At 45.8% G+C, this 12757-nt stretch overlaps 1 protein-coding gene across 7 annotated transcripts in view; it reads left to right on the forward strand.

The window, feature by feature from the left end:
• The first annotated feature begins 331 nt into the window (after positions 1–331).
• Positions 332–12757, forward strand: part of GAB3 (GRB2 associated binding protein 3) — a 74318-nt gene continuing 61892 nt past the window's right edge. For 6 of the 7 annotated variants that reach the window (XR_009691890.1, XM_061136053.1, XM_061136054.1 and 3 more), the window contains exon 1: positions 332–476. Coding sequence is in view for 5 of the 7 variants with exons in the window: in XM_061136053.1 (XP_060992036.1) it covers positions 405–476 (72 nt within the window). In the remaining 2 variants the exon portion in view is untranslated. The remainder of the gene's footprint in view (positions 477–12757) is intronic. The other variant, XM_061136057.1, reaches the window with a different exon arrangement.

The following is a 12757-nucleotide window of genomic DNA, read 5'->3' on the forward strand; positions in this document are numbered from 1 at the left end:
CAGAAGCAGTCCTTGGCGAACCAGGGGAAGCGGGAAGTCACGGGGCGCTTAGGCTGCGTCCGTGAGCTTTGACTCCGCAGGTGCGGGTGTAGATTTCGCCTCTCGCGACTCCGAGGCCCGAGGCCCGGAGATCAGCCCTTCTTACGCTGCCGATAGGGGTGGGAGGGGAGGACGGGGGGCGAGATTGGCGGTGGGGGGACCCGCTCTGGCCCGCTGGGCTGCGCTGCCTGGAGCCGGGTGGTGGCGCCCGCCCCCCCCTCCGGGCCGAGGGTCGCGGGGCCGCCGGGGTGGGGGGGCGGCGCTGGGCCGGCGATCGGGCGGGAGGCGCTGGGCCCGCCCCGCCGGCAACCCCACCGACTTCCTCCGCCGCGGGCGCTGGCCGAGCTGGAGGGAAGGCAGGCACCATGAGCGCGGGAGACACCGTCTGCACGGGTTGGCTGGTCAAGTCGCCCCCCGAGAGGAAGCTGCAGCGCTACGTGAGTAGGGGGCGTCGCCCCGCGCCCTCGGGGGGTCCCGGGGCCCTCCCGCCCGCGGGGGACCCCGGGATCCTCTCCACTCCCGGCGCTCGGGCGGCGGGCGAGGCCGGCGGCCGGCAAAGCGAGATTGCACGTCGAGGAGGCGAGCGCCGACCCCGGTCTCGGTGCGGGACCTCCCGAAAGAGCGTCCCGGTCCCCGGGGCCGCGGCGGCGATCGGCCGCGAGCCCCATCCTTCCGCGTAACTGTCATCGGACACCGCCGCCCGCGCGGTCTTCCCCAGGCTGTTCCTTCTTAGCTCTTCCTTTCTTCGGACGCCCCTCTTTGCTGGCACCTCTGGGCACCGCGGGCTTTCGGTAGGAGGAGACACAGGGCGCTCAGGAGACCTCCCCTTCCTACGCATCCCATCACCACCTTAAATGGACGACCCCCGGCTCGAAATTCCTTCTCTCCAGCCGCGTCCACAGGACAAGGTCTTTGCAACGTACACTTGCTCAGACCCCTTTCTCCGCTGAGCCAGAAGCAGACTCGTGTCCGTCTCTTAGAGGCATTTTCTCATTACAGCCATAGATCTAGACTTGGTTTTTCTGATTCACGACCAGTGTTTACCTTCATCATTCTTTTGGGGTCCACCAGTCCCTAAACACGAGGTCAAATATTTCTCGGGCTCTGAAGCACTGAACAGCTTTGCTAAGGGTGCAGCTGCTTGGAAAACTCACTGACGTTCAAAGGTTGGGGGGTGGGGGATGACGGTCTGCCACAGACCCAGCCTTGCAATGCCAGCTCGAGGCAGGTTTCCTCTCTGCCCTTCGACATACGAACCATTTTAAAGTTTTACTGGAGAGTGTCCGACGCTGCAGGAAGCTGGCGAACCTGCAGACCAAAGTTCGTGGCAGGTTGTTGGCTAGGACTGGTGTATATCTTGTCCTGAGGAGACTGGCTTAGGAAAGTTGACTAGCCGCTCATCCACTTAGGGATAGCCATGAGTGTCTACACCTGTTATCCCATGTGTTTCCTTCTCGGGAGGTCCAATGGAGGTGTGGCAGGTGTGGACTTTGCACAGGTTAGTAGTGTGTGGGGCGTGTGATCAGGTGGTGATGGAAGAGACTTAGGACGCGAGACTGCCTCAGTGGCATCCTCCCAACACACCAAGACCAAAAAGGGTAATTTTTTCTAGTGAGGGACATAGTCCTTTAGACAGGCTTTGATGCTTTTTGGTTGAAAGCCGTCTCTGGAACACACGCCGAAGTCGTTTCTCTAAGTTCTTCAGGAATCTTCTGTGGCCACTAGGTGGCGATCATGCGTCAGGGCCGCGAATCAACGCGGCGCTATCACTCAGCTGCTGTTTGGTTCAGATCTTATGGGGAGTATTCATCCCTTTTTTCTTTTAATTGAGCACCAACTCAAGGCCTTCCCTGGTGGCTCAGAGGTTAATTGAGCACCAACTCTGAACTAGGCCCTGTGTCATCGAGAAAAAAAGACTTGCTCTCTGTCCTCCAGAAGTCCACACCGTAACATTTGTAACACAACGACATAACAAAGCAGGCTACTAGCACAAACAAGACAATAATTCAGTTCTTACATGGCCAGACCTTCAAGTAGTACTCTGTTCATGTTTTTTGAGTGACTAACAGAAGCTGAGTCTGTTTTTAGGTAAGTCTTTCAGTGCAAGCTAAGCTGGTGTTTCATCCTTTTGAATCCATGAGCGAAGTTAGTTTTGTGACTGCTCTTTTAAATTTAAAATTTAACTGTAGTTGATTTACAGTATTGTGTTACTTTAAGCTATACAGCTATAGAGTTTTTCCATGATAGGTTATTGCAAGATATGGAATATAGTTCCCGATGCTACACAGTAGGACCTTGCTGTTTATCTGTTTTATTCATATTCGTGTGTGTCTGCTAATTCCCAACTGTTAATTTATCCCCCACTTTCCCCTTTGGTAACCATGTTTCTTTTCTGTGTCTGTGAATAGATATTATGTCTACATGTTTCAGAAATTAAAAAAAAATATATATATATTTAAGACATACATGGAGAAATCTCAATCTCCCCTCTGTCATCACCCATCTTAATTGCCCTTAGCCCTCAAGTAAACCATTTTTTTCTTAGTTTATTCCTTCACATGTCCAATATTTCTTTATATAAATACAAGGACTTATGTACATAGCTCCTTATTTTCTCCTTTCTTGCACAAAAGGTAGCTTAGTCTATATTCCATTCTACGTTGTCTGTTCATTTAAGAAGACAAATAGATGGCTAATAGGCAAATGAAAATAAGCTCAACCACTGATTGTCAGGGAAATGCAAACCAAAAGCACAGGTGCCCCTCACACCTATCAGAATGGCTGTTAGAAAGATAAGAGGTAACAAATGCTGGCAAAGATGTTGGAGAAAAGGGAACCCTCCTACACAGTTGATGGGACTGTAAATCAGCACATACACTATGGAAAACAGTACGGAGGTTACTCAAAAAACAAAAACAGAGCTACCATATGATCTGCCAACTCCATTTCTGGGTATTTATCCAAAGGAAACAAAATCACTGACTCACAAAGGTATCTGCACCCCCATATCCACTGAAGCATTATTTACAATAGGTAAGGTAAGCCACCTAAGTACCCATCAGCATATAAATAGATAAAGATGTGTTGGCTGCTCAGTCGTGTCGACTCTTCGACCCCATGGACTGTAGCCAGCCAGGCTCCTCTGTCCATGGGAGTCTCTAGGCAAGAATACTCGAGTGGGTTGCCATTTCCTTCTCCAGTGAGATAAAGACCCATCTTTATCTATCTATCTATCTATCTATATATACACACACAGTGGGATATTATTCAGCCGTCCAAAATAAGGACATCTCGCCATTGGCAACAATATAGATGGGACTTGAGGGCATTATACGAAGTGAATTAAGTCTGACAGAGAAAGACAAATACCAGGTGATCTCAATTTTATGTAAACTCTTCAAAATTGAACTCAGAGATACAGAGAAGAGCCTGGTGGTTGCCAGAGGCAGGGGAAGGGGGGGTGGGTGGATAACATGAGTGAAGGTGTTCCAAAGGTACAGACTTGCAGTTATAAAATAAATAGTTCTGAGGATATTAATATGCAGCATGGTGACTGTAGCTAGTAATACTGAAACGTGGATTTGAAAGTTGGTAAGAGAGTCGATCTTGAAAATTCTCAAAAAAAAAAAAAAAGTTACTCTAGGATTCTGTCCATGTGAGTGACCAGAGATCTTCACTATTTTTGACAGCTGTGTAGCATCCTGATGTGTGGCCATACCACGTTTATTCAACCACTTCCCTATTTTGGACCCCTGAGTTGTTTCTCCTCTTCATGTGTACAACCATGGCCATAACTAGTAACATTGTCCAGGTGATGCTTTCCTATTTGTGCAGGTACACCTGGATGATTTCCAGAGCTTGGGTTGCTGGGCCTGTGAATCTAGAATCCGTAGATATTAATGAATGTTCCATTTTGCATTCCTTCCAGCAGTGTCAATACTGCTTGGCCAACAGCACGTGCTGTTAAACTTGGACATTTTTTGCCATCCGATAGGTGAGAAATGGTGTTTCAGTGTCATTTGAATTGGCAGTTCTTTTATGTGGAGGGAAGTTGAACATGTCTTGACATGTGTGTGTCTTCTCCCTGTTGGTCTTTTTAGCTGCAATTTCTGGGAGATGATTAGTCCTTTGGGAGAAGAGATGTGTATACTTTTCCCCAGTTTTTCACTTGTATTTTGACTCTGCTTCTGGTGCTTGTATGGTTTTGTTTTTGTTTGTATTTTGTTTTATTTGATCATTTTTCCCTTGAGTGTTTGGGGCCTTTGAGGCACTGGGTCTACGGGGGAGACGTAGGTACTTGCAGGTTGGGTCAGGCATCAGCCTAGGGGGATGATGATGCTGGCAGGTGGCCAGGGGTGGGATCTGCACCACCTGGATTGACTTGAAAGTGTGACCCTCAGCTCCCTCTTGCCCAAGCCTGGGGCTCCAACTTGCTTGCCCAGCAGGGGTGATCGCCCCTGTCCTGGGCATGGCCTTGTGCTGGGGCAGTGAGTTTGCACATTTCTTCTCCTTCAGGCAAGGCCCACAGCCCTTCCTCCCCAGGAATGTCATCAGCTCAGTGTTTGGGACACTTGGGTGCTGGGTCTGAGCTACTGAGCAGAAGCAGACAGGAGCCCTGGTTTGTGTTTTATTTTTTACATTTTGATTCGGGATCCATTTGGAGTTTACCTTGGTGCAGATGTAAAGAACGGATCCAATGTTATTGTTTTCCAAGTCGCTGTACAATTTTGCCAACACAAAATTTAAAAAAATTGGTATCCCTACTGATGTCAAATACTGCCCTTCCTTATTATAGATGAAATTTCCATATTTCATTCTGGTTCACTTTCTGGATCTTACGTTATCTTCTATTGTATCTCTGTCAACTCCTGTGCCATTATTATGCTGTTTTCATTAGAGAGGTCTTACAATTGATTTGAATACCGATATGGCTGCTGCTGCTTAGTCGTATCCGACTCTTTGTGACCCCATGGATTGCAGCCCGCCAGGCTCTTCTGTCTATGGGACTCTAAGCAAGAGGACTAGAGTGGGTTGCCTTGCCCTCCTCCAGCAGATCTTCTCGACCCTGGGATAGAACCCGGGTCTCCTGTATTGCAGGCAGATTCCTTACCACTGAGCCACCAAGAAAGCCCCCACTGATATGGCTAGTCCCCCTTTATTGTTGGTGTTTTTTTTTTGTTGTTGTTGTTGGAGTTTTTAGAGTTTAGTTTGGCTAGTTTTGATTTTATTTTGCCACATGAACTTGAGAATTGGCTTGCTTACTTTCAAAAGAAAATCTGTTATTATTGGGAAGGAGGGTTATTTTAGATTTAAAAAAAAAATTAGAGAGAACTGACATTATGGTGTTGAGCCTTTCTATCCAAGAACAAAATATGTCTTTCCAGTTGTTCAAGTCAGCTTTTATGTCTTAGAAGAGTATTTCCAGGTTTTTCTCACATAGGTCTTTGCAGAATTCTTGTTAGTCTTATGTCTATGTGGGGTTTCTGTGTGTGTGTGTGTGTGTTGTTTTTTGCACTTTTGTTGTTACTGTAGATGGGACTTTCTCCATTATGTCTACTCACTGTTGTTTGTATCTGTAGGACTATTAGATTCTATCTTCACCTCCTTTCCTTAGAAAACACAACTTGAGCCAAAGCTTATTTGCCAAGGCTCTGTTGGGGTTGTAATCTCAGTGTGGTGAGAGTGGTGGAAAAAGGAAAGGAAAGAAATAAAATACAAAATAGTGTGTTATTGAATTGGCTGCAGTTTCATGAGAAAACACACCCACTGGTTGGGTCAGTTGGATGGACTTGGACAGGCTCTATAGAGTCAGTTCGCCTTTGAGAAGGTCTTTTGCAACAAAGAAGGGAGATGAATGTATCTCCCAGTTCTGTTGTGGCACTTGTCTCTCTGTGTCTTTCTGGGCAACCACTAGGAAAGCGAATGTTTTGTGGCCCGGTGTATAATCTGAATCCAGGAGTGGTGGAGGGCTCTGGACTATTTGAGGGTCTACTGGGTTAGACCTGGGCAGTGTGGGGAAGGACCCTCAGCACAGGCCACAGCTCTGCACAAAGCGAGCAGCCAGGCCTGGAAGGCAGATGGGGCCAAGTTCAGTTGGAAATGCACAAAATTTGGTCCAGTATAATTTCAACATATTAATATTATATCCTATTACCTGTGATTTCTCTTATTTTTTGTAGTAGTTTTCAGTTGATTTTTCTTTGGGGATGTCCTATGTAGACAGTCATGTCATCAAAAATAGAATTTTATGTTTACAATTCTTATGTATCTCATTTTTTCTCTCTTGTCCAGATGTGTTGGTTAATACCCCAATGTGAAAAAGTAGTATTGACAATGGGCAAGCCTATTTTGATCTACAGTGCAGCCAAAAAATAAAATAAGTAAGTCAAGATCAGTGTTTTTCTATTAAGAAAGATACTGGAACTTTACACCAATTGAACAACAAATCCTCATTTCCTTTAACCCTGTTCCCTGGGGGCCACCATCATAATCTCTGCTTCTAAGAGTTTGACTATTTTAGGGACCTTTTCTTAAAAGTGGAATCATGCAGTATTTCTTCTTCTGTGCTTGACTTATCTCACTTAACATAATGTCCTCCAGGTTTATCCATGTTGTCACAGATGGCAAGATTCCCTTTTTTTTAAAGGCTGAGTAATATTCCATTTTATGGACATAACACATTTTCTTTAGCCATGCATCCATCAGTGAATATACCTAGATGGTTTCTCTGTCTTGGCTATTGTAAACAATGTTCTGATGAACATGGAAGTACAGATATCTCTTTGAGATCTCAATTTGAGTTCTTTTGAGCATATATCCAGAAGTGGGATTGCTGGCCCCTCTTGGTATAAAGTGTTAGTTGTGTCTGACTCTTTATGACCCCACAGACAGTAGCCTGCCAGGCTCCTCAGTCCATGGAATTCTCCAGGCAAAAATACTGGAGTGGGTTGCCATGCCCTCCTCCAGGGGATCTTCCTGACCCAGGGATCAAACCGAGGTCTCCTGCATTGCAGGCAGATTCTTTACTGTCTGAGTCACCAGAGTATAAAGTCTCAATTATACAAGATAAATTATTCCTAGAGATTGACTGTACAGCATAATGGCTATAGCCAACAATACTGTATTATGCACTTAAAAGTTGTGAGAAGGTTAGGTCTCATGTACGTGTTCTTAGTGCACACACATTCACACACACACAAAGGAACACAGGGAAACTTTGGGAGGTGATGGATCTGTTACTTTGTGGTGATGGTTTCACAGGTGTCTACATATGCCAAACTCATCAAATTGTACATGTTAGTTATGTACAGTTCTTTGTGTGTCAATTATACTTCAATAAAGCTGTTTGTTAAAAAAGAAATATATTGACTTTTGGGCTAGGAGAATATATTTTCTTCATGTTAGTGAAATATTCCACAGTTTCTGTATTAATGAGGGTTTTTTTTCATCAGAAGTCATTTTTGGATTTTATTAAGAAGTTTTTCAGTTTTTCTAGTGATGGTCACATGACTTTTTCATTAAACCTAGCAAAGCAATGAATTCTATTAATAGATCATCTAATATTAAACCACTTTTACATTTCTGGAAAAATTACCAGCTGGATAAGGTATGATTTTATTGTGTTGTTGGATTATTCATACTAATATTGGTTTGGCCAAAAAGTTCATTCAGGGTTTGAAACCCAAACAAACTTTTTGGCCAACCCAATATTTTATATTGTATATTTGTATCAATAATCATGAGTGAGACTGGTCTTTGGCTTTAAATTTGGCTTTATTTATTTCTGTACAATCTTTAGCAGATTTTGGCATAAATGTTATACTTGGCTCATACAAAAATTTGGAAGTTTGCCATATTCTAGAATATTTTAAGTAGAGTTGGAATTAACAGCCCTTTACAATTTTGGCAGAATCCCCCTCTAAGCTATATCTGGTGCTTTTTTGGTGTGTTTAGATCTTTGTCAACTCTGTTTCTTTTATGGAAATTGATTTGTTTAGTCTATCTTTCCCTGAGTCAGTTATGTAAATTATACTCTTCCTGGAAAAGTATCTGTTTCATTCTGGCCATCAAATTAATCACATATAATTTTATAAAATGTTCTTATGATTTTTACAATTTGTTTTTCCTCTTCCCAGAGGTATTGCTTTCTTGTCATTGTGAGTTTGGGCTGTGTTCCTTTTTCCCCTGTTGGTTAGGTTACTTGGTGTGTTCTGTTTACTAAGTTTTGTTTTGGCACTGAATCAGTGTTTTGCTTACTATTAGTTCTACTTTATAATTTTTATAGCTCTGTAATTTCTCCTTTTCTATTTATTATTCCTTCATTCAATCTCAGTGCATTTTAGAAATGAGGAAACTTGGATGGACCACATACTCCTTGTAGATGTGGTACTGGTCAAGGTTTTACTTTGCAAGCAGCAGAAGCTGATCCTGACTGATTTCAGCAGAAAAAGAGCTTATCAGAATGATATTGGGTCTCTGACAGACATGCTAAGAGGGCTGGAGAACCAGTTTTGAGGTTAAACAGCCAGGAAAAAACACCCCAAACCACAACTCAGAGCTAGTTCTAGTGAGAAACCCGCTGTCACTACTGCCTACATGCTCCTTCCCTCTCGTGTCAAAGAGAGCGGGTGTCTGACAGGCTGAGTGAGGCCACTGAGCAGGAGTTCACCGCCACCAGCAAACCCTACAGAAAACAGTAGGGAAAAGAAAGGAGAAAGACCATGCCTTAGCTGGTCTTAGCTTCCCTGTGGCTCAGACGGTAAAGTGTCTGCCTGCAATGCGGGAGACCTGGGTTCAATCCCTGGGTCGGGAAGATCCCCTGGAGAAGGAAATGGCCACCCACTCCAGTACTCTTGCCTAGACAATTTCATGGATGGAGGAGCCTGATGGGCTACAGTCCATGGGGTTGCAAAGAGTCAGACATGACTGAGTGACTTCACTTTTTTTCTTTAGCTGATAAAGGTGTTTTTGCCTGGTGAGGTGACTGGAATCTTCTTTCCTGAGGACTCTTGACTCCTTGGAGGCCCTTCCAGTGGCACTGGGGAGATTAGAGTGCTTAGAAGCAGCTCATCACCGTCAAGTGTCCCATTCCAATGCTCTGGGTCCAGTCTCTCCTAAATGTGGCTGTGGTTTCACATAGAAGACCTGGTGGAACCATTGGACACCTTGCAGCGTTAGACTCAGGTTGGTTCTGGGGGATCTCAACCCGCACACATAAGCTAGAAGAGAGTCGAGTTTCCCAGACCTGCTTCGCCCAGTGATTTAAGTCTTGGAGTTAGTCAGCCTTTTGCACATTGAGAAGCAAATGCCTGCATTGGAGTACTGGGCACATTGGGTTCAGGGAACTGTTACTTGATGAGGATTTAATTAGGGGGCTCACAGACTGTGTTGGGGTCTGCAGCAGTGATCTTGAGGTTGAACTGGCAGGGGAGACCAACTGGAAGTAAAACTGGAACAGAAAGGCTATTCGTGGGAGTGCAGTGGAAATTAAGAACACGCGAATGATTATAGAGAAATAACCAATGTCAGGTGTCTACTACTTAATGAAAACATTCAGGAGAGACAGGTTGTTGAGCAGGGTGGTCGGCAAGCTGGGGCGCAGTGCAGTTTTGTAAATTTCAGTGACTGGCAAGTGTATCAGCCGCGATCTCATGACACTCTGGCCACGTTTTCTTTTTTTTTATTTTTTTTTTTTATTTTTTTTTTTTGGCCACGTTTTCTGAGTGATCACGTGTTGTTTGGACACTTTACCAACAGGAAACTGGTTACATAACACTCTTCCCAAAGAGGTGTGTGACAGCTCTGACTGGACAGTCTTCCCACTGTTGTTACCTGGTGAGATTACGTGGAACACACACTTGCTTTCACTGACTTGGGTTCCTCTCAGGCATCTGAGTATGGCTGGTGGATGCCGCTGATCCTTCCATGTTGTCGGGCCACTGACCCGCCTCCTCTGAGCTGCTCCCAGGAAGAGAGTGCGCTCCTGGGATCAAAGCCTCAGGCCGAGAGGAGCCAGGTGCCCCCTTCCCCTGCTGGAGGCTGCAGGTCCTCCTGGCTCGGGGCTGGCGGCCACCCCACTGCTGACTCATGCTGGCTTCCTGTTGAGGGAACCGCATTTTCCTCTCTGCTTTTGCTGAGCTCTCTCTCTCTCTCTTCTAGCCTCTGTGTGTGCTGTTGATGTTTTGCTTTGTCAAGGCCTATGGACTGGACCTTTCCTTTCTTCCCGGTAGATTCCCCCTTTCTGATTGCTGTGGAGCCTTCAGGCCAATCTGTCCAGATCTTTGGAGTCCTGATTACATCATAGAGCCCATGCAGGAGGGAGCATGGGACCACAGACCTTAGTCTGGGGGCAGGTCTTTGAGTTTGAGGGCTTCCCAGGTGGGCTCAGTAGTAAAAAAATCCACACACCAGTGTGGGGGATGTGGGTTTGGTCCCTGGGTGGGGAAGATCCCCCTGTAGGAGGAAATGGCAACCCATGCCAAGATTCTTGCCTGAAGAATCCCATGGACCGAGGAGCCAGGTGGGCTATATAGTCCAGGGTGTTGTAAAGAGTTGGACACAACTGAGCACAACTACTTGGAGTCACAGAGTCTCAGGGAATGTGTCAGGACCACTGAGAGGGAAGAGGATGGAGAGATGGGGGACCTGGTTGCTGAAGGCAACAAAGAGGGAAGCATTTCAGTGATTTGCAAGAATCAAGTGACACCCACCTCCAGACCTGGGCCTAACAGAGAAGGAGACATGGCCAAGTGGCAAAATGATATCAGAATAAGGCCCAGAAGGGGGCTTTCGAGGAGTTTGGCTTGTCGCTGTTGATGAGCTGCTTGGATGATGTCTTCAAAGGAAAAGCCCCGCTAACTCTCTCTGCACAGGTCCTCCTCTGGCTAGAAGTTCCCATGTGCTCGGAACCTGGAGTGAGAGTGGAGAAATCAGGCCATTGTCACCCCTTGGTTTTTTTTTTTTTTTTTATTCAAAGCTGGTTTCTAATTCACCTCCCTGATTATGGACCACCTAGCTCTAGATTGTAACAGGTCAACACTCACATACATCTTAATTTTCTGAGAGCCTCGTATCATGAATCCATCTCAAATCTCAACAGAGTTCCTGGCCTTCGGAGGCAGTATTCATCTACTTCCACATGGAAGGGAATCATATCTGCTTGTCTTTTCATGACTTAACGCTGGAAGGTCCTGTTCGAGGGATTGCTCTTGGCCACTAGACACCTTTTGGCTTCAACTTTAGGCATCTGCAAGGGTTGGGGAATTCAAATGCCCCACCGCTTACACAGGAGATGAAGGACTCAACACAGAGACCCTCCAACAGGAACACACCTGGAATGTTCCAGGAGCAATGAGCTGGGCTGGAACCCAGGGAGTGAGCAAAGAGCATTTGGGGTTAGAGAGGTGATGGGAGAGGGTGGGGGGCTAGTGTCGGGTCTTGGAGTGTCTAAGAAGAGGCCTAGGACTTTTCCTCTCAGTGAGGAAGGAAGACCTTATGTGGATTCTGAGCATAGAAACCATGTGACTGGACGTGCGTTGTAACAGGGTCAGTCTGGCAGCCGGTTGACAGTTGACTGTAGGGACAGAGCCGAAGCAGATGATGCTGGCTTGTTTGGCATCTGGCAATGATATTCCTGTACTGCTGCTGCTGCTAAGTCGCCTCAGTCGTGCCCGACTCTATGCGACCCCATAGACAGCAGCCCACCAGGCTCCCCCGTCCCTGGGATTCTCCAGGCAAGAACACTAGAGTGGGTTGCCATTTCCTTCTCCAATGCATGGAAGTGAAAAGTCAAAGTGAAGTCGCTCAGTCATGTCCCACTCTTAGCGACTCCAGGGACTGCAGCCCGCCAGAGCTCCTCCGTCCACGGGATTTTCCAGGCAAGAGTACTGGAGTGCGGTGCCATTGCCGGCAGAAAGAAAATGGTGGAAAATACTTTTTTATAATCTGCTATCTCCCGTCAGGGATCAAAGTCCGGTTCCTTCTGGCATGGAACTTCTGTGTTCTTGTCTGTCTCCCTCCAGGCAAGAGTCTCACAATGCATCCCACAGCACTGGTAACTCAGTTTCCTCTGCCTTCTTTCCACGTCAGAATCGTGCCTACCTTAGAGCGACACCCCAGCTAGGTCTTCTTGTGGGCTGCTTGGTCATCCCGTCTCAGGCCTCCTTTTCGGTGGCTGTTTTGGTTCATCACCACCAGTTCCTATTTCACAAGAAGCAAGTCTGTTACATTGTGGCTTTCAGGGCTGACAAGAAATCCGTGGTTTGGGGTCTTGGGTCCTGTGTGTGGTGTAACTTAGAAATTAAACTGAAGTTTAAACTGTAGTTTAACTCCACCCAAATTTTCACAGTAGAGGAGAACTCTCACATGGCCTTGCCGGAAAGGAACACCACTCTTCACAGTGTTACACCCTAAAATGTTGTTCTGGTCAATAGTATGAAGTAAATATGAAAGAAATGGATAATTACTTCTGAGATAGATGCTTGACTTCAAATGTTTTAATATTGGAGAACTTTTGAGCTTTAAAGAACAGCTCACTCTCATACTCTTTAAACTATTTGGGCACAGAAAAGATGCAAACTTCTTCATAACCTTGATAACAAATTCATAAAAATATAGATCAGTCTCACTTCATAGAGACATGGCAAACAAATTCCAGATGTGTTGCATTTAAGTGGAAGACAATGAAATACAGTTTCTACAAAAGAATGTTGTCAGATCT

The sequence above is a fragment of the Dama dama genome, chromosome X (assembly GCF_033118175.1).
Source record: "Dama dama isolate Ldn47 chromosome X, ASM3311817v1, whole genome shotgun sequence".
In the NCBI taxonomy this organism is placed as follows: Eukaryota; Metazoa; Chordata; class Mammalia; order Artiodactyla; family Cervidae; genus Dama; species Dama dama.